Here is a 21,611-nt window from a genome sequence, read left to right on the forward strand (position 1 = left end):
CAAGATCTTGGTCCAGTGGCAAGAGGATCCAAGACGACTGGAGACCAGGCTCCGCTGCACAAGTAGCACTGAGATGAATGACTAGTTAATCTGGTGTTGCTTGAGGGAGGAAAGTCGACCAGGACATCGCCAGAACTCCTTGCACTTCAAATAGTGCCATGTGATCCTTGTAATGTTTACCAGAAAAAACATTTGGGCCTCATTTTAACATCTCATCTGAAGCATGCTACCTCTGACAGTGAGGCACTCCCTCAATATTGAATTCAATTGTCAGCCTAGCTTATGTGTTCAGATCTTAGACTGGGACTTGAACCCACTGGAGCACATAAGGTAAGCTGACACTTCAGTGCAATACTGACTCAAAGGCAGGAGTGGACTCAAAGGCAGGAGTGCTCTCAACTGAACCAAAGTGACACATGGTGAGCTGAGGGAAGCTAGATGTACATCAGTCCTCACTCTACTCAGTTACTTCTTGGGCTCCAACAACAGCAACTTGCATTTAAATAGCACCTTTAACATAGTAAAACCTCCCGAGGCGCTTCACAGGAGTATTATCAGACAAAATTTGACACCGAGCCACTTAAGGAGATATTAGGTCAGATGACCAAAAGCTTGGTTAAAGAGGTAGGTTTTAAGCAGCGTCTTAGAGGAAAGAGGGGTAGAGAGATGGAGAGGTTTAAGGAGGGAATTCCAGAGCTTAGGGCCTTGGCAGCTGAAGGCACAGCCACCAATGATGGAGCAATTAAAATCAGGGATGCGCTACAGGCCAGAATTAGAGCAGCGCAGACATGTCGGCAGGTTGTAGGACTGGAGGAGATTACAGAGATAGGGAGGGGCAAGGTATACACCGTACAGGGTATTTACCCATTAGCCATTGATGCCTACTTGTATCTTTTTATGTATAAAAATATATATTGTAACTTTTTGACGCTGCATAAATTTGTTAAGATCATTGTATGTTTAAATATGTTAATTGTATTTGAACTTCACCTTTACAGACCTTCGTTACCAACATCAAGGCAGTGGATACTCTGTTTCTCCTGCAAGAATTTCTGCAAGGTAATATTCAGTACTAATAAATTGCATGTTACCTGTTAATCCAAATTAATATTGTGCATAAACTATCCTGTGTTTCATTTAAGTTGCTTCATTTGAATAATTGGATCATTTGATTTTATTTTTCAAGAGAAATTGACTGAATTAAAAGGTACAGACTTTATGGCACTGAAACTGCATTAGAAAAGAAGCATTCTGTTGTCATTTATTGTACAGGTTGAGCGTCTGAAATCCGGAGTTTCGAAATTCAGAATGTTCTGGAATCCAGACATTCGGCCGATCCGTGGTGGGGTTGTCCAGAATCCGGAAAATATTCCGGAATCTGGACACTATTTTTGGACATTTTTTTTTAACCAAATTAACCGCTGAAAAATAATAAACTTTAACTTACCTTTTTTGCAGGTCTTCAAAGCAGGTTTTTCCCGACTCCCGACCCGGAACCCCCGACCCTTGACCTGCAGCCGACGCTGCTGAACCTGGAATCGTTCAACCCCGCAGGCCCTGCCGCCTACCGGACCCCCCGCTCCTTACCCCCCCCCCACCCCTCCAGCTCTTTATCTCGTACCCTCCCGCTCCTTACCTCAGGGGCCCCCCGCCCCTGCTCCTTATCACAGCTGCCTGGATTTTGAACGCTCCACTTGTACTGTGAAAACTCATATGATTCATATTGCGTATTCTGTAGAAGTAAAAATAGAAAATGCTGGAAATGCTCAGCAGGCCAGGCAGCATCTGTGGAGGGAGAAACCGAGTTAATGGGCTGGATTGTAACGCACAAAAACAGGTGTGTTGGGGTCGGGTTCGAAGTTAAAAAATGTTAATCTCAAACCTGAGTCCAACCTGCCCACTTCCAGGTTTAACGGAGTTGGGACAAGGGGCAGGCAGCCAATCCACTCCCAGGACGTTGGTTAGGAATTTAAATATTTTAATGAGGCTGGCAGTCTTTGATTTAAAGCTGCTAAGCTGTTGTGGGCCAGGAGGAGCATGAGTGCATCCTACCTCCTTTCCCTCCCACCAGGAATCGGACCTGCCTGATTACGGGCTTGGATACCCCCCCCCCCCCCCCCCGGGGGTGGAACGGACCTACCTGGTCCTGCGGCCTGCTTCAGAGACCACCCCGCACGATTGGAAGCTAAGCCTGTCAATCAGGCTGACTTGGATGGTGGTGGGGTGGGGGGGGTCATCTGCCAATGACTAAAGACTCACGCTGTGGAGTTAAAACTCCAGAGCATGCGGGGTAACCCAGATTTCCCATCCGAACATCCTCCCAGCCGCCCCGTTAATATCAGGGCCAGTGTTTCAGGTCGATTGAAAGGTCATCAATCCGAAACGTTAACTCTGTTTCTCCATAGTTGCTGCCCGACCTACAAGGATTTCCAGCATTTTCTGTTTTTAGTTCAGATTTCCAGCATCCGCAGTATTTTGCTTTTGTTTTCTGTAGTATCTTAAGATGTATTGGGGTCTTAAAATTTCCTTCTACGATACAAAAATTTGGATGACATTTTAAAACCCTTTCCAACAGTTCCGCAACAAAAAATTATTCTGACCATTACAGTGTAAGTAAGCCTATTGATGCTTTCTTTTAAGTGTCTCTTATATGACTGACAATTTCATGAAACACAAATAAATTTAAAAGGTTTTAGAACTGTTAACATCAACAGGTTAAAAGAATTACAGCTATTTTTGTTCATAGTTTGCTAAAAATGTTGGTGTAGTTGCATAATGGGTCTGAAATAGTGGCACTAAATGCTTTGTTTTATTTTATTTCTTATGTAGTTCTAGTCTGTTATCTTCCAGATCTTCATATGAAGCTGTCAAGGGAAAGTCTGGTATGTATTGCTGTTTTATAATCCAGCAATTGTTTTGATCGGACTCACTTAATTCACAATACAACTTGGCTTTGTGTAATAATATGAAAATAATGAACATGCTACATTTTCCCAAATCAGTGGATCATTTTGCTTGACTTAAACAAAATAACTCCGAAATACCCTGCTGCATTCTCCCTTGAGCCTGGTGACTGCTCTGCATGTGTTTTAACTCCCTGGACTGGATTAATGACCCGGCTTTTGACCCTCCGCGGCAAAAAATGGGGCAGTCAACTGTTTTTCGCCCGGTCACGATCCTCGGGTCGGTTTTTGCAGTGGCACTTAGAAGCACCACCGGGGAGAGCTGCGCCAGGTGTACAACGGTTCGCATTGCGACACTGCTGCGAGTTTCGAGTCTCCCCCGACCCGTATGCCGCGAAACACACCCCGCAATGATGGCCAGGGAAAACACAGCGCTGCAGCCCTGCTGGCGGCGGTGACTTGGATAAACTGCAAAAAAGGCAAGTTCAATGACTAGAATTTCAGGTTTTAGTGATTTCACCTATTTTCATTACCACCAGAGCTCACAAAATTCAGCAAATGGTCAAGAACGTTAGCAATAAATCCGGTGTTGAATTTGTGCGCTGGAACCAAAATTTGCTAACGAAAAGAAATCGAACCTTCTGCGCATGCACAAATTTTTTTTTTTTGCAATTTTTCTTCCCGCGCTTCTGGTCAGCTGTCACAGAACGCCTGCGCATGCGCAATACACCCAGGGCTGAATGTGCCATTTTAAAATTTAATTCACGATGGAAGGAGACGGGAGCAAGCAGAGAGCCAGAAAGTTCAGCAATGAGGCAAACGAGGCCCTTGTCACTGCTGTTGAAAGGAGATGGCCAGAATTAAACAGGAGGGGTGCAAACAAACCCCTTGCAGCGATTTTTCATAGAATTTGGACCAGCATGTATGAGGAGGTTTCCTATATCGCCATCCGAAGACCCCCACACAGTGTCGCAAGAGGTTTAATGACCTTTGCAGGATCGTTAGAGTAAGTAATATATTTATTGATGCATTCCTTCATTACTTAAATTATAAATCTGACACACTCTTTGTTCTCATGCTGTTGGTATAGGCAGGCTTAGTGTTGCGCCCTATTTACCATGAATGATCTTTACACATTATTAAGATTGCTTTCTGAGATCTTAAAAGATGTTTCTGCACTTCGATGGCTTCCTCATGAACCATGTGTAAATTCCAGGGCCATTAAACAGAGGACTGTATTAAATGCACACAGTATGGTATAAGTGATTTGGCTATCTGTGTGTGCCACAAGAGCAGATGGGCCCTCTGGTAACCATTCCCATTGTCATCTTTACAGAGAAAGTTGTCCCACAATCACCGGGAGCAGCAGTAGACTGATGGCAGTCCACCCTGAAGTATGCCACTGACAGACCTGGAGGAAAGAGTGGCTGGTCTGATCGGTGCCTCAGGGAGGGCAACTGCCCATGGGGGTGCTGACTCCCCCCCCCCCCCTTATCGGCTCAATAGTGAGGGTAAGTCCTGCACACTCCCTGGGCTGGGCTGGGTTGGGGCAATGTAGTGTCTGTGGACTCGAGTTAGGGCAGTGTGATGCAGTGTCTCTGGAGTAGTGGCGATCCTTCAAATGAGCCTGTGCTGTGTGACTTTACTCATGTCACCCTGCCCCCTCCCTTGCTGCTAACCACTTGTCTGTTGTTTTCTATTTCCAGATGAGGAGTCGCATGTGCCAAATCCTTCAATGGAACCCTCCACCTTAGGCTGTCTTGTTGTGGGGGGAGGAGAAGGATGGGGGTGAGGACGAGGAGCGGACGGAGCATGTCTGTGGGAGTGGGACAAATGCAGTCAACGCCTCTTTTTTCCTTTGGACAGCACCTCGTCCGAGGATGAAACATTCTCGGGCTTTCATCCATCTGAGGCCCCGAGTACTTGTGGCCTGCAGCAACACACTCCCGGGGTTGAATCCCATATGCCGTCTCTCTGGAGCTTGAATCGGCAAAGCCGGTCTGCTGATAAACCGGCAGACGTACACCTGGACATGATGGGACTGTCCAGGGAGAGCGTCCAGCTCACCCGACAGCTCCTAGAGGTATTGGGTAGGATTCCCGCAAGCATCCCGACACTATCTGCGATCGTGACGAAGGTCGGGTCACAGATTGTCCGTACTGGTCGCGAAACATGCAAGGCTGTCAATGCCCACGTGCAATTGATGACCTCCATCTGTGACACTGCAGTCCTCTGTGTCACACCCAGACCCACATCACCTGTGAGTGGCAAGGCCGAGCAAGAGGCTTGCCACTCAGAAGCCGGGCCTTCCATACCCCGAGCTTCTCCAGTTGATCCACACATGGAGTCTCCATTTTCTCTCCTCCCAGTACAGCAGGACTCTGGCCGCCGTGCTGCACGAACTCTTGGTGCCAACTTGGGTAGAGACATGACACGAGGGAGAGGGGGTGTGAGGGAAGGGGGTTAGGGTGAGGGTGGGAAGGGATGAGCCGGAGGTAAAAGACGTTCGGTGCAGGGGTGGTTTTGTTGTTTTTGTTTAGTTATTTTATAAAAGTTTAAAAAGTTTAAAAATTCTGTTCACGTTCAAATTTTATTTAAGTTTCAAAATTATGTTTAACAAGTTTACAATGATTATTAAATTATTTTATTCACCATAACCATTCCTGTGTAGTGTCTCACTTGCAGAATAAGAGGGGGATCAGTCAACATGGTGGGATAGAGTGGCCAGGCAACAGTCAAACGTGCCGTTCACTCTTCAAGCAAAGCGTTGAATTATGAGCTGCTGACGCAAGGCTTTTGCAGTGGCGAAAGCTCCGCGAGGTCTCCAGTGCTGGTGGCATGGGTTCCTCGCCAAACTCCGTCGTAGTCGTCGTCGCCCTCCTCCTCCCTCCTCCACTCTCTCCTGCAATCCCCATTGGCAAATCCTGTCACCTCATGATAGCTAAGTTGTGTAGCATGCAGCATACCACAATGAATTCAGAGACCTGCTGAGGGGAGCATTGCGGGCAGTCTCCAGAGTGCTCCAGGCATCGGAAGCACTGCTTGAGCACTCCAGTTGTCTGTTCGGCAATGTTGCGTGTGACTATATGGCTCTCCTCGCGATGCTCGGCTTTTGTCTGAGGGTTCCGGAGGGGGGTCATGAGCCAGGTGGTGAAGCCGTAAGCTTTGTCCCTGAGCAACCAGCTCTGGTCTTGTGGTTGATACTCAAACATGCATGAAACACTGCTCTCTCACAAGATGAAAGCGTCATGGATGCTCCCTGGATATTGGGCATTGACTGCATGGTGCGCTGAGTATGGTCGCAGACGATCTGTACATTCATGGAGTGGAATCTCTCTAGGTTTTGGTAAACCTCTGGATTGAGTAAAGGTGCTTGCAGGGTGATGTGCGTGCAGTCAATAGCACTCTGAACCTTGGGGAAGCCAGAAATTCGCCCAAAACCTACAACCCTCTCATTCTGTGCCTCCTTGGTCATTGGGAAGTTTATGAAGTCCATCCTGCATGCGTACAGTGCAGTAGTCACCTGCCGAATGCAGCAATGTGTAGCGTACTGCGAGATGAAGCATATGTCCCTTGCTGATGCCTGAAAGGAGCCGGAGGCATAGAAGGCAAGTGCCACAGTCACCTTCACCTCGACGGGCAGTGCAGTCCTGTTGCCGCCCTAGGCTGTAGGTCTGCCTTTATGAGCTGTTATATCTCTGTGACCACCTCTTTTCGGAACAGCAGCTTTCTTATGCACTGTGCCTCAAAGAGCTGCAGGTATGAGTGATGATCTAAAAGGACAAAGAGTGTTTAAAAAAACAAGCCTGAAGGCTGTGTGTCTCAATGCGAGGAGCATTCATAATAAGGTGGATGAATTAACTGCGCAGATAGCTGTTAACGGATATGATGTAATTGGGATTACGGAGACATGGCTCCACGGTGACTAAGGCTGGGAACTCAATATTTAGGAAAGATGGACTGAAAGGAAAAGGAGGTGGGGTAGCATTGCAGGTTAAAGAGGAGATTAACGCAATAGTAAGGAAGGACATCAGCATGGATGAGGTGGAATCTGTATGGGTAGAGCTGCGGAACACCAAAGGGCAGAAAACACTAGTGGGAGTTGTGTACAGACCACCAAACAGTCATAGTGAGGTTGGGGATGGCATCACCAGGAAATTAGGGATGCGTGCAATAAAGGTTCAGTAGTTATCATGGGTGACTTTAATCTACATATAGATTGGGCTAAACAAACTGGTAGCAATACGGTGGAGGAGGATTATCCTGGAGTATATAAGGGATGGTTTTCTAAACCAATATGTCGAGGAACCAACAAGAGAGCTGGCCATCCTCGACTGGGTGTTGTGTAATGAGGGAGGATTAATTAGCAATCTTGTTGTGCGAGGCCCCTTGGGGAAGAGTGACCATAATATGGAAGAATTCTTCATTAAGATGGAGAGTGACACAGTTAATTCAGAGACTAGAGTCTTGAACTTAAAGACAGGTAATTTCGACGGTATGTGACGTGAATTGGCTAGGATAGACTGGCGAATGATACTTAAACAGTTGACGGTGGATAGACAATGGCCAACATTTAAAGATCATATGGATGAACTTCAACAATTGTACATCCCTGTCTGGCGTAAAAATAAAACGGGGAAGGTGGCTCAACCATGGCTTACAAGGGAAATTAAGGATAGTGTTAAATCCAAGGAAGAGGCATATAAATTGGCAAAAAAAAAGCAGCAAACCTGCGGACTGGGAAAAATTTAGAATTCAGCAGAGGAGGACAAAGGGTTTAATTAGGAGGGGTAAAATAGAATATGAGTAAGCTTGCAGGGAAAATAAAAACTGACTGCAAAAGCTTCTACAGATACGTGAAGAGAAAAAGATTAGTGAAGACAAATGTGGGTCTCTTAGTCAGAATCAGGTAAATTTATAATGGAGAACAAAGAAATGACAGACCAATTGAACAAATACTTTGGTTCTGTCTTCACTAAGGAAGACACAAATAACCTTCCAGAAATACAAAGGGACCGAGGGACTAGCGAGAAGGAGGAACTAAAGGAAATCCTTATTAGTCAGCAAATTGTGTTAGGGAAATTGATGGGATTGAAGGCCGATAAATCCCCAAGGCTTGATAGTCTGCATCCCAGAGTACTTAAGGAAGTGACCCTAGAAATAGTGGATGTATTGGTGGTCATTTTCCAACATTCTATAGACTCTGGATCAGTTCCTATGGACTGGAGGGTAGCTAATGTAACCCCACTTTTTAAAAAAGGAGGGAGAGAGAAAACAGGTAATTATAGACCGGTCAGCCTGGCATCGGTGATGGGGAAAATGTTGGAATCAATTATTAAAGATGTAATAGCAGCGCATTTGGAAAGCAGTGACAGGATTGATCCAAGTCAGCATGGATTTATGAAAGGGAAAAAAATCATGCTTGACAAATCTTCTAGAATTTTTTGAGGATGTAACTAGTAGAGTTGACGAGTGGGAGCCAGTGGATGTGATGTATTTAGACTTTCAAAAGGCTTTTGACAAGGTCCCATACAAGAGATTAGTATGCAAAATTAAAGCACATGGGATTGGGGGTAATGTATTGATGTGGATAGAATAAATGGGTCCCTTTCAGAATGGCAGGCAGTGACTAGTGGGGTTCCACAAGGTTCAGTGTTGGGACCCCAGCTATTTACAATATACATTAATGATTTAGACTAAGGAGTTGAATGTAATATCTCCAAGTTTGCAGATGACACTAAGCTGGGTGGTAGTGTGAGCTGTGAGGAGGACACTAAAAGGCTGTAGGGTGACTTAGATAGGTTAGGTGAGTGGGCAAATACATGGCAGATGTGGTATAATGTGAATAAGTGTGGTTATCCACTTTGGTGGTTAAAAACAGGAAGGCAGATTATTATCTGAATGGTGACAGTTTAGTAAAAGGGGAGGTGCAACGACACCTGGGTGTCATGGTATTTCAGTCATTGAACGTTGCCATACAAGTACAGCAGGCGGTGAAGGCAAATGACATGTTGTCCTTCATAGAGGATTTGAGTATAGGAGCAGGGAGGTTTTACTACAGTTGTACAGGGCCTTGGTGAGGCCACACCTTGAATATTGTGTACAGTTTTGGTCTCCTAATCTGAGGAAGAACATTCTTGCTATTGAGGGAGTGCAGCGAAGGTTCACCAGACTGATATTGGGATGACAGGACTGACATGAAAAAAGACTGGATCAACTCTGCTTATATTCACTGGAGATTAGAAGAATGAGAGAGGATCTCAGAAACATATAAAATTCTGATGGGATTGGACAGGTTAGATGCAGGAAGAATATTCCCGATGTTGGGGAAGTCCAGAACCAGGTGTCACAGTCTAATGATAATGGATAAGCCATTTAGGATCGAGATGAGGGGAAACTTCTTCATTCAGAGTTGTGAGAATGTGGAATTCTCTACACAGAAAGTCGTTGAGGCCAATTCGTTAGATATATTTAAAAGGGAGTTAGATATGGCCCTTACGGCTAAAGAGATCAAGGGGTATGGAGAGAAAGCAGGAATGGGGTACTGAAGTGCATGATCAGTCATGATCATATTGAATGGTGGTGCAGGCTCGAAGGGCTGAATGGCCTACTCCTGCACCTATTTTCTATGTTGTCTATAAACTCTCCCCATATGTCTGTGAGCTCATCGATTACTCTCAAAATGCTCCTCAATAAACTTTCTTCCAGCTCGATGCTACATAGAAAAAGCAGTCCGGAATAATGGCTGACATAGTATAGCCCCTATTTTTTTTATGTCCTTAAATATCCTTTAAAACGAACTATAAACTCACACAAAACTTCACTGTGTAAAAAGCAGCCGCCTTCTTCACATCCTTTTATGCACTGAATTTCTGCTCCATTTTCAAGATGGCGCCAGGTGCGCCCTGGGTTCAACTGATAATTTCTGGCAGATTCCTGGGTGGACGGTAAATCGGGCAATCTCGATGGATTTTTCGCCCGGAGCGATAGCGCGGCGTTGCACGCTGATTGACCTCATCCATACGGTGAAAACATTGGGCGGGTGCTAAGTTTTCGTGCCGCTGCAAAACCACTGCTGAAATTTTCGCCCAGCCGCAAAATGTTGTGCGACTCGTTTAGTGCCAAAAATAGTAGTTTTGACGTTTCACCCAGGCGAAAAACCGGTCGCGCACCTGTCAAATTTAGCCCAAAGTTTTTATTTTCTTATGCTTTTGCAGTGATTTGTGAGGTAAGGGTGTTGGCAATGTTTTTCTGAAATTTTTTTTTCCCCTCCCAAGGCGCCTCTCTGAGCTTTCCCGGCCCCGCACTAAAGTTGACTTGGTTCCTGCTTTTGCGCTGCGAAAATAGTTCAACGCCTCCCTTTGCACCCTGGCAAAGAGCCCAAATGACGAAAGTTAAGCAATTAATCACTAACGTTAATTGGGCGGAGACTTCCCGCCCCGCCTCTGTTTCGCCCCGAAAACAGCAAAGCCGAAAATCCAGCCCCTGTGTTCACAAGTGGACGAGAGGGATCTATGTCAGATAACCCCTGTCGAACACCCAGGTTCAGGGACCTCGCGACAGAATGCATGTGAGATATTTATCCATTAACGAAACAGGCTAATAAATTGCTTATTGCCAACGGTCTTTGGGGGAAATTACCATTTCGCCGCCTTTCATCTCCATGCTTTAAAACCTTAAATGTCATCATCATCATAGGCAGTCTCTTGGAATCGAAGAAGACTTGCTTCCACTCTTAACATGAGTTCTTAGGTGGTTGTACAGTCCAATACGAGAACCACAGTCTCTGTCGCAGGTGGGGCAGATAGTCGTTGACAGAAGGGGTGGGTGGAACTGGTTTGCTGCACGCTTTTTCCGCTGCCTGCGCTTGATTTCTGCATGCTCTCAACGACGAGACTCAAGGTGCTCAGCGCCCTCCCGGATGCACTTCCTCCACTTAGGGTGGTCTTTGGCCAGGGTCTCCCTGGTATCAGTGGGGATGTTGCACTTTATCAGGGAGGTTTTGAAGGTGCCCTTGTAACGTTTCTGCTGCCCACCTTTGACTCATTTGCTGTGAAGGAGTGCCGAGTAGAGCACTTGCTTTGGGAGTCTCGTGTCTGGCATGCGAAATATGTGGCCTGCCCAGCGGAGCTGATCAGGTGTGGTCAGTGCTTCAATGCTGGGGATGTTGGCCTGGTCAAGGACGTTTAATGTTGTTGCGTCTGTCCTCCCAGGCGATTTGTGGGATCTTGCGGAGACATCGTTGGTGGTATTTCTCCAGCGACTTGGTGTCTACTGTACATGGTCCATGTTTCTGAGCTATACAGGAGGGCAGGTATTACTACAGTCCTGTAGACCATGAGCTTAGTGGCTGTTTTGAGGGCCTGGTCCTCAAACACTCTTCCTCAGGCGGCAGAAGGCTGCACTGGAGGCGGTGTTGGATCTCGTCGTCGATGCCTGCTCTCGATAATAGGAGGTTCCCGAGATATGGGAAGTGGTCCACGTTGTCCAGGGCCGTGTCGTGGATCTTGATGACTGGGGGACAGTGCTGTGCTGTAAGGACAGGCTGTTGGAGGATCTTTGTCTTGCTGATGTTTAGCATAAGGCCCATGCTTTCGTACGCCTCAATAAATACGTCAACTATGTCCTGAAGTTCAGCCTCTGTGTGCAGATGCAGGCATCGTCCGCATACTGTAGCTCGACGACTGAGGTTAGGATGGTCTTGGACCTGGCCTGGAGACGGCGAAGGTTGAACAGCTTCCCACTGGTTCTGTAGTTTAGTTCCATTCCAGCGGGGAGCTTGTCGGTTGTGAAGTGGAGCATGGCCGTGAGGAACATTAAGAGGGTTGGGGCGATGACGCAGCCCTGTTTGACCCCGGTCCGGATGTGGATTGGGTCTGTAATAGATCCGTTGGTAAGCATCACGGCTTGCATGTCGTCGTGGAGCAGGCAGAGGATGGTGACGAATTTTTGGGGGCATCCGAAACGGAGGAGGACGCTCAATAGACCCTCGCAATTGACAATGTCAAAGGCCTTTGTAAGGTTGAAGAAGGGCAAGTATAAGGGCTGGTGCTGTTCCCTGCATTTTTCCTGCAGCTGTCGCGCTGCAAAAATCATGTCCATTCTGCCCCGACGGGGACGAAATCCGCGCTGTGACTCCGGGAGGAGCTTCTCGGCCACAGAGAGAAGACGGTTGAGGAGGGCTCTAGCGACGACTTTGCCAGTGGTTGATCAGGGAGATTCCTTTGTAGTTGCTGCAGTCGGACTTGTCCCCTTTTTTAAAGATGGTCACGATCACTGCATCTCTGAGATCTCCCGGCATGCTCTCCTCCCTCCAGATGAGAGAGATGAGGTCATGTATTCATGCCAGTAGTGCCTCTCCGCCATAGTTCAGTGCCTCAGCAGGGATTCCATCCACTCCCGAAGCCTTGATGTTCTTAAGCTGACTTATGACTTTTTCTACCTCGTGCAGTGTTGGGGTTTTACTGTGGTGGTGGCGAGTAGCATGCTGCGGAATGGAGTCGAGAACACTTAAGTCAAAGGCAGAGACTCGGTTGAGGAGATCTTCGAAGTGCTCTTTCCAGCGGGCCCTGACTGCCTCGGTGTAACTCTTCTCCAAATTCTTTCTGTGGGTAAATGGTCAAAATATATGAAACAACAAGTTGATGGAATTTTAATTTGTAGAAGGTGCAACTTGTTTGAAATTTGGAAACTGGTACATTAAAAAAAATTCTTGCATTGCAAGGAAAATTTAGTCTGATAAGAGTCCCATGGTGTTGCACATGGGGAGTCGAGACCAAGTGTGAAATATGGTTGGAGGGCAGGAACTAATTGGATCAGGCTGCGCAGACATAATTCAGTCCTCATTTTAAAGTAATCTATTCTCTCCTTGTTTCTGTATTTTTCTTTTATAAATGTGGACGTAGAAATTTATAATGAACTGTCTTGTCAACTTGTTATGCTGCAATTCCACCCTCCTGCCAGTGGTGGTACTGCAACACCTCAAATTGGGAAGGGTGTAATTACAGCATGAGAAGTTTTATATAGGCAATTTCCATTATAAAAATATACATAGTAATTTACAATGGCAAAAGCTGAAAGAGTGTGCTGACATAAGATTTTTAAATACTGTTAGTTTATCTCCTGTGGAGTTGCAAATGGTAAGTCAGAATATGATCTCTCTCCCCTTGTCTGTTATGTTTGTGTTGCTGTTTCTCTTTTTTTTTTCTCTCTCCCACATCCCTTCACCATCCCTATTTTCCCCCATCCCAGGAATTTATAATGGTAAAAGTTGCCACAAAAGTATGACAAGAAAGTGAATATAGGAAACCAAGTGATGCAGACAGGAACTACGTGCAGGCATAAGATTTTTAATATACTAAAGATAGATCGTGTTCAAATCCCATCATGGCAAATTGAATGCAATAAAACTGATAATTTATGGGCTGGTGCCAAGATCATTAAAACTGTTGTAAAATCCCAAGTAGTTCACAAATGTCCTTCAGGAAAGGAAACCTCTTTGTCAGCAGGTTACTCGATGCCATGCTTTCCTACTATCACCCTGAAACCAGATGTTCTTTACATGTTTATCTGTTCTTTCTCTCCTGTTAGGTGAGGAAGGGCCTAATCTCTGCTCTACACCACCCCACCCCCCATAAGAGGTGTGGCTCAGGTTAGATAGGTAGTAATATGGATACATTAATATGCCAATGTGCTGCATCACCAATCAGCAAGTTTTGTTATAGATCCTTTATATAGTAACAGTAATGTTTTGGGCAGGAGAAAACCACTGACCCATCAGTCTAACCTTCCTAGCCACCCATCAATTTCCTTATCCGGATTATATCCATTTTCCTACTTGGACTTCATCCAGTTCCTTTTTAGAACCCACAATCGTTCTACTTCCCCCACTGGTAATCTGTTGTATATAAAATACTCTCTTCTAACTCCCCTCTCAAATGCAGCAATACATTATTCTGTATTTCAGATGTCCATTTTGTTGCAAAAGGGGCACCTTTGCATTCTGGAGAGTGCACTTCAAATAAATCTAAGAAGACATCTTATGTAACAGAGCTGATGTCTCTGGGAATCACATTTTCACCAAGCCCTGCAGAAGCTTCTCCTCCCATGGGGACAAATTCAAAAGGTAAATACTGGGAGAAACACACTGTGGCCTGTTCACACGGAATAAATATCAACTCTTCAGAATTGCAGGGAAGAGACATGGAGGTTTTCAGATTATCCTTTGAACTACATCGCTATGTAATACTACCATTGTATTGATGGTACAAAACTTGAAAGATCATTTCAAATTTCAGCATGTTCATCTTTACATTGAGAGGAACAAAAACGCATTAGTGACAGCTTTGCAGAACACCTCTGTTCTGTTTGCATGTGTGGCCCTGAGCTCTCTGACTTGCCACTTGAACTCCCCTTCCCATTCTCATTCTGACCTCACTGTCTGTCTTTAGCTTCTTGCACTGTTTCAGTGCAGCTCAACACAAGTTTGAGAAACAATTTCTCACGTCTTGTCTCGCCAATCTGCAGTCCTTTTGGTCTGAACACTGACTAAAGCAACTTCGCACTTCAGTTACCTCCCATTTCTTTTATAGCAACAACAACAACTTGTATTTATACAGCGCTTTTAACATAGTGAAATGTCCCAAGGCGCTTCACAGGAGTATTATGAAATGAAAAATTTGACACTGAGCTGCGTAAATGGAAATTGGCGCACGTGACCAAAAGCTTGGTCAAAAAGGTATGTTTTAAGAAGCATCTTGAAGGAGGTAGAAAGGCGGAGAGGTTTAGGCAGGGAGTTCCAGAGCTTGGGGACTAGGCAACAGAAGGCACGGCCATCAATGGTTGAGCGATTATAATCAGGGATGCCCAAGAGGGCAGAATTAGAGGAGCGCAGACATTTCGGGTGGAGGGGGGTTGTGGGGCTGGAGGAGATTAGAGATACGGAGGGGCGAGGCCATGGAGAGATTTGAAAATAAGATGAGAATTTTGAAATCGAGGCGTTGCTTAACTGGAAGCCAATGTAGGTCAGTGAATACAGGTGATGGGTGAGCGGGACTTGATGCGAGTTAGGACATGGGCAGCAGAGTTTTGTATCACCTCTAGTTTACGTAGGGTAGAATGTGAGAGGCCAGCCAGGAGAGCGTTGGAATAGTCAAGTCTAGAGGTAACAAATGCATGGATGAGGGCTTCAGCAGCAGATGAGCTGAGAGGCAAGGGTGGAGACAGGTGGTGTTATGGAGGTGGAAGTAGGTGGTCTTATGCTGCAGGCTTTGCTGATGATGTACATTCGGTCTCTTGGTATTTGGGGGAGGGGAGAGCAGGTGGTGTTTTGGGAGGGGAGACCCTTCATCACAGATTGCTGTTAACCTGGTCTTTCCCTTTTCAGAGCTGATGAACCCAGTGTACTTTGCTAGCATCATGCGTTTTAATTTCAAACTTAATCATCGGGTTTGCTGTTTCCTATCCCCCTCTCTCATTTCCTCACCCTTTCCCTACCCCTCCCACTCCCACTCCCTTAGCTATTCAAAAGCAAAATACTGCAGATGCTGGAAATCTGAAAAAAAACAGAAAATGCTGGAAATACTCCGCAGGTCAGGCAGCATCTGTGGAGAAGAAACTGAGTTAACGTTTCAGGTTAATGAAGCTGCCTTACCTGCTGAGTATTTCCAACATTTTCTGTTATTTTAGATTTCCAGCATCCACAGTAGTTGCTCCTGTAATGATCCAGAGACATGAGTTCAAATCCCATTACGTCATCTAGAAAATTTTTATTCAGTTAATTAAATAAATCTGGAATAAAAAGCTAGTATCAGTAATGGTGACCATGAAACGGCCAGATTGTCATTAAAAAAAACATCTGCTTCACTATTCTCCTTTAGGGAAGGAAATCTGCTGTCCTAACCTGGTCTGGCTTACATGTGACTCCAGAACCACAGCAATTATGTTGACTCTTAACTGCCCTCTGACATGGCCTAGCAATCCACTTGATTCTACCAAACCAAAGAAATGTACTAAGAATAAAACGAAACAGACACGACATCCACCATCTGAAACTTTCACCTCCTTCACCAGCACATCGTGGCTTCATCTAAAGATGCACTGCAGCAATTGGTCAAGGTTTCTTGGGAAACACCCCTCCAAACCCATACGTAACCTCTACAACCTAGAAGGACAAGAGCAGTAGGCACATGGGAACACTATCACCTCCAAGTTCCCTTCCAAGTCACATACCATCTTGACTTGTAAATATATCACCGTTCCTTCATCGTTGCTCGGTCAAAATTCTGGAACTCCCTCCCTAACAGCACTATGGGAGTACCTTCAACCCATGGACTGCAGCAGTTCAAAAAGTCGGCACACCACCAACTTCTCAATAGCACTTGGGGTTGGGCAATAAATGCTGACATTGCCAGCGGCACCTACATCTCTTGAACAAATGGAAAAAACAAACAAAAAGGATGATGGATCGAGGCAAAAGGAGACCCATTACCATCTTCTTTTGCCTCGATCCATCATCCTTTTGGTCATTTAATCTCTCCTGCCTTCCATCCAATCACAGACCTTCCCTTTTGTTCTTTCCACCACTTTCCCTGCCTCTGCCTGCTTAAAATCTGTTACACCTCTAATATTTTCCAGTTCTGATGAAAGGTCATCGAGCTGCAACATTAACTCTATTTCTGCCTCCACAGATGCTGCCTGACCACCTGAGTATTTCCAGCATTTTGTGCTCTTAGCTATTCATGTGTTCTTTGTTCCTTTGTGTCTTAACTTGGTTAAAATAAAGGAACTTGTTTAATGCTTCTTTGCATTACTGAGAAGATCCATTGCATCATTCCACTGATACTTCCTGTTTCTCCCTCCCTTTTTTTGATGCTATTAATATACTTGTTCATCTCTCACATCTGTAAAAGAAAACAATTTAATAACTTTGATTGTTGTCTCCACGGATGCTGACTGACCTGTTTCCAGCTTTTTGCTTCAGGTTTCCAGTATATTGCTTTTTATTTGACAGGTAATTTTCTTGTTCTAATAGCTTATAGGACCACCATTTATCTGGAGAATGGGGGCGGAAGACAACTTCCGAACCCAATTTATTAACCAGGTTTTTTTTTTAACTGTCAGTTGTAGCTTAGTGGGTAGCACATTAACCTCTGAGTCAGAAGGTTGTAGGTTCAAGTCTCACTCCAGGATCTTGAGCACATAAATCTAGGCTGACACTCCAGTGCAGTACTGAGGGAGTGCTACACTGTCGGAGTTGCCGTCTTTCGGATGAGACGTTAAACCAAGCCCCGGTCTGCCCTCTCAGGTGGACGTAAAAGATCCCATGGCACTATTTTGAAGAAGAACATGGGAGCTATCCCCAGTGTCCTGACCAATATTTATCCCTCAATCAGCATAACAAAAACAGATTATCTGGTCATTATCACATTGCTGTTTGTGGCAGTTTGCTGTGCGCAAATTGGCTGCTGCGTTTCCCATATTCGGGAAACGCACTATATAAATACAAGTCTTTTTTTCTTTTTACTTCTTAAGAACATAAGAAATAGGAGCAGGAGTAGGCCATAAGACCCCTCGAGCCTGCTCCCCCTTTCAATAAGATCATGGCTGATCTGATCATGGACTCAGCTCCACTTCTCCACCCGCTCCCCATAACCCCTCATCTCCTTCCCCCCCCCCACCCCCCAACCCCACCATCGCTCAAGAAACTGTCTATTTCAGTCTTAAATTTATTTAATGTCCCAGCTTCCACAGCTCTTTGAGGCAGCGAATTCCACAGATTCACAACCCTCTGAGAGAAGAAATTTCTCCCCATCTCAGTTCTAAATGAGTGGCCCCTTATTCTAAGATCATGTCCTCCTAGTTCTAGTCTATCCCACCAGTGGAAACATCCTCTCTGCATCCACCTTGTCAAGCCCCCTCAATCTTATACATTTCTATAAGATCATTCCTCATTCCAATGAGTAGAGGCCCAACCTACTCAACCTTTCCTCATAAGTCAACCCCTTCATCCCCAGGATCAACCTACTGAGCCTTCTCTGAACTGCCTCCAAAGCAAGTATATCCTTTCGTAAATATGGAAACCAAAACTGCATGCAGTATTCCAGGTGTGGCCTCACCAATACCCTGTATAAACTAGCAAGACTTCCCTGCTTTTATACTCCATGCCCTTTGCAATAAAGGCGAAGATTCCATTGGTCTTCCTGATTACTTGCTGTACCTGCATACTATCCTTGTGTTTCATGCACAAGTACCCCCAGGCCCCGCTGTACTGCAGCACTTTGCAATCTTTCTCCATTTAAATAATAACTTGCTCGACCAGGAGAGTGGGAAGGCTGCTACGCCCTAGCTTGTATTTTGGCAATTCCAGTCTGACTGGTTATTAGGAGATGTTGGAAAGTGGTATGAGTTTGACAATGCTCTTGTTTGTTTTTTTCACCCTCCATGTGTGACAGCACCTTCATTAAATGGCCCTGTTGACATTTAGAACACTAAGTTGAGAATCTGGAATGTGAACCTGCGCCTTACTACTCTGCAGTGCACCAGCATATCGGCCAGGGTTTTTTGCTTTTGTGCTCGCTGGCCTGTGGTGATCCAGGCATTATAGTGAATGGGAGAAAAATTACAGGCCGGCAAGTGGCGGTCTTTGTGTCACCAGATTGCTGCAAAAAATGTCATTTCAAGTATTTAATGTCAATATGTCTGTGTATTAACTCTTTACTGCATTTTTAATCAGTTGGTTGAAATGTTGTATTCTTGTTTCTTTTACTTGGTAGATCATGCAGTGAAGAAGAAAATGGATTCTGTCGAACAAACTGCAGATTGCTTTAAAGACTTGCATTTGGACAACGTGCTTAATGCGTTTAACTTGGTGACATCTTCCCAAAAAAAACAAGGTAGCACTTGTACATTACACCTGAAATTTGAAGTGCTTAAATTGAATAATTGACTTGCTTAGTGTCTTATTTCCTTAGAAGATATTTGTTCTAGAATGAATATCTTTTAACATTTAAAGAATTTCTACTGCTGGCTTTTAGAATAGATTATTAAGGGGGCGAAATCCGGTACTGCCCAGTTTGGGGGTGGTACCAGCTGCGAGGTGGGTCTTCCTGTGTCAGGCGCGGAAGTGCCGCCCCGGCAGCTAAATTGGGCTTACCGCCCGCAAGAGGAAGTGGAGCGCAATGTCGCACGCTCCACTTCCTCTCGGGGGTGGAACTGGTGCAATAACATCGGGAATTTTCCAGCGCTACACGGAGAGACGCGAAGCGCTGGCGGGAGCACAAGGCCCTCCCCTTCCTTTAAAGGGGAGGGCATGCTGCGGACTCTGCTTTGGGAAGAAGGGGCCACCATTGCACCACTTGGGTGTGGGGTGCCATGGCACTAGACTGGCACCGAAGCGGAATGTTGGGCTACAACATCGCGGCACGGACCCCGCGATTTCAAGAGGGCAAGGCCGCGATCGGTAAGTCAGCCATTTTTGTTATTACAATGTCTGCGCCACACCTCCCCTTTAATTGTTGCCCCGCGAGCGGACTGAAGTCCAATTCGCAACCTATGAAGCTGGCAGGGACATCGCCCGCGGCAGCCTCACAGGGTCCAATCGAATTTCCATTCTGGGGCGAAAACGTGTCGCTGTGCACGATGATGACATCGTCAGCACAGTGGCCCGGGGCGCTACCGGTTAGTGCCGCCGCTAGCTCCCGAGGAATTTTGCAGGATTCGGTCGTGGCCCCACGCCCCGGGTGAGAAGTCGTTTGTGCCCTGGGGGCTAATTAATATTCAGAATGTCCCCATTTGTGAGAGAATTTATTTAGAAAAATCTAGCAGAAAGTATTTAACTGTTGTTAAACTGCAGCTACTAGTCTCAGACCAGTATCCATGAAGTGCAGTGCACAATTGACATTCTACTGCAAGTGTACTTGAATGCACAGGCAGAGCACAACTCTCGCTGGCTGGCAATTTTCAATATTAAGACCATACAGCTGGGAGTATCCCTTTCTCCTAATGAAAATTCTATAAAGTGCCCAGGTGGTCAAAGGGTCCTGGGGATTTTTAAAATGTGGCTTTGTATCCGGTTGCAGTTATACTATACCAGCTGCAAACTAAAACGTGCTGCCGTATGCACTGGAGTCAGATGGGAATCTGACTGCCAGTTGAACTGCCAATCTTGCATTGATGTGTATCCATTGATGCAAAATATTCTTTTCAACAAAGCCGATCTTTGAAAAATTACTATTTATGTAGAGGTGTACAGATTTTCAATATGATTTACCTGTGACAATTTTTTTTTCATTCATTCATGAGATGTGGGCAGCACCGGCAAGGCCAGCATTTATTGCGCATCCCTAATTGCCTTCGAGAAGATGGTGGTGAGCCACCTTGAATAAGTGGCTTGCTACTTATTTCAGAGGGCAGTTAAGAGTCAACCACATTGCTGTGGGTCTGAAGTCACAGACTGGGTAAGGGTGGCAGATTTTTTTTCCCTGAAGGACATTACTGAACCAGATGGGTTTTTAACAACAAGCTGGTAATTTCATGGTCACCATTACTGAAAAACGCCATTACTCATGTTTTTATTCCAGAATGATTTAATTAATTGAATTTAAATTCCCCAGCTGCCATGGTGGGATTTGAACTCATTTCTCTGGATCATTAGTCGAGTAACATAACCACTATGCTTTCATACCAAATCTCATAATGCAGGTTTTAGAATGATATGTGCTCTGTTTCTTGAAGGTGTGGCTGATTTTACATTTTCTTCTGATCGGATTGAAACAGAAGATGCAAAACCTTTGAGTTTACATCACACTCAGAATTCAAGCTTGCATAAGGATAAACGGAGAGTGCACGTGCTTAAAATTCCTGTTGAGTTTCCAGGGTACAGGATAAAAGATAAGCTTATCATATTTTTCCAAAGAGCTAGAAACGGTGGTGGAGAAATAGTCGATTTTCAGTATCCAACTCTAATTCCAGGATCTGCTGTTATCACCTTTGATGATGCTAAAGGTACAATATGCTTGAAGTATGATTTTAGTTTGTAAAATGTGTTTCAAAACAATAATGCATGATTTTACTTTTTGTACACTCATCCAAATAACTATTTTAAAATCTTACTTTGTCATCAAAAAATAAGACTTTATTAGTTGTGGTCAAAACTAAGGTGTGTTGTACTTTTATATCTGCTGTGATTGATGCTACAGTTATACCTTTTCAAGTAGCCATAAAATAGTGCCATAATTCTACATTCTGAGTGAGCTGGTTTAATTATGGGAAGAACATGATCAATTTTGGGTGCTTCCAGTGTGCATGGTAATATTGTCAGTTATATTCACCATTTAAGCAAAAATATGATCAAAATCAACAAATCCTTTACTGTAATTCTGTTTAAAAAGGAGTGCTGATGGTCCTGCTTTCTCCTTAAAGGAGACGTATGCTTTGACTTTCCAATAAGGCCTTTTAAATTACAGATAAGGTTTACCCCTAATATTTTCCAGCGAGGGGCTGTATTTTTTTCCAGCAAGTTTATAACCATGATTTAAAAGAAAAATAAGTTAGTGTTACATTGCCTCATGCAAACTGGAATAAAATCTGATGCCCAAATGGTAGTCTGATGATATTGGGAAATTGTTCTAATAGTCTTGGGAAAACTATGACTTTTATAACAAACAAAGAAATCCAGTTGACTTTGGTTCCAGTCACTGAAAAACATTG

The 21,611-nt window shown here is 44.9% G+C and overlaps 1 protein-coding gene across 14 annotated transcripts in view; it reads left to right on the plus strand.

The window, feature by feature from the left end:
- Positions 1 to 21,611, plus strand: part of LOC139275927 (E3 ubiquitin-protein ligase lubel) — a 98,018-nt gene that overhangs the window by 41,244 nt on the left and 35,163 nt on the right. For 12 of the 14 annotated variants that reach the window (XM_070893162.1, XM_070893185.1, XM_070893211.1 and 9 more), the window contains 5 exons: positions 999 to 1,059; positions 2,830 to 2,882; positions 13,870 to 14,028; positions 18,677 to 18,796; positions 20,637 to 20,906. In XM_070893162.1, coding sequence (XP_070749263.1) covers positions 999 to 1,059; positions 2,830 to 2,882; positions 13,870 to 14,028; positions 18,677 to 18,796; positions 20,637 to 20,906 — 663 coding nt within the window. The remainder of the gene's footprint in view (positions 1 to 998; positions 1,060 to 2,829; positions 2,883 to 13,869; positions 14,029 to 18,676; positions 18,797 to 20,636; positions 20,907 to 21,611) is intronic. The other 2 variants (XM_070893171.1, XM_070893202.1) reach the window with 2 other exon arrangements.

This window comes from Pristiophorus japonicus, chromosome 1, assembly GCF_044704955.1.
Source record: "Pristiophorus japonicus isolate sPriJap1 chromosome 1, sPriJap1.hap1, whole genome shotgun sequence".
Lineage (NCBI taxonomy): Eukaryota > Metazoa > Chordata > Chondrichthyes > Pristiophoridae > Pristiophorus > Pristiophorus japonicus.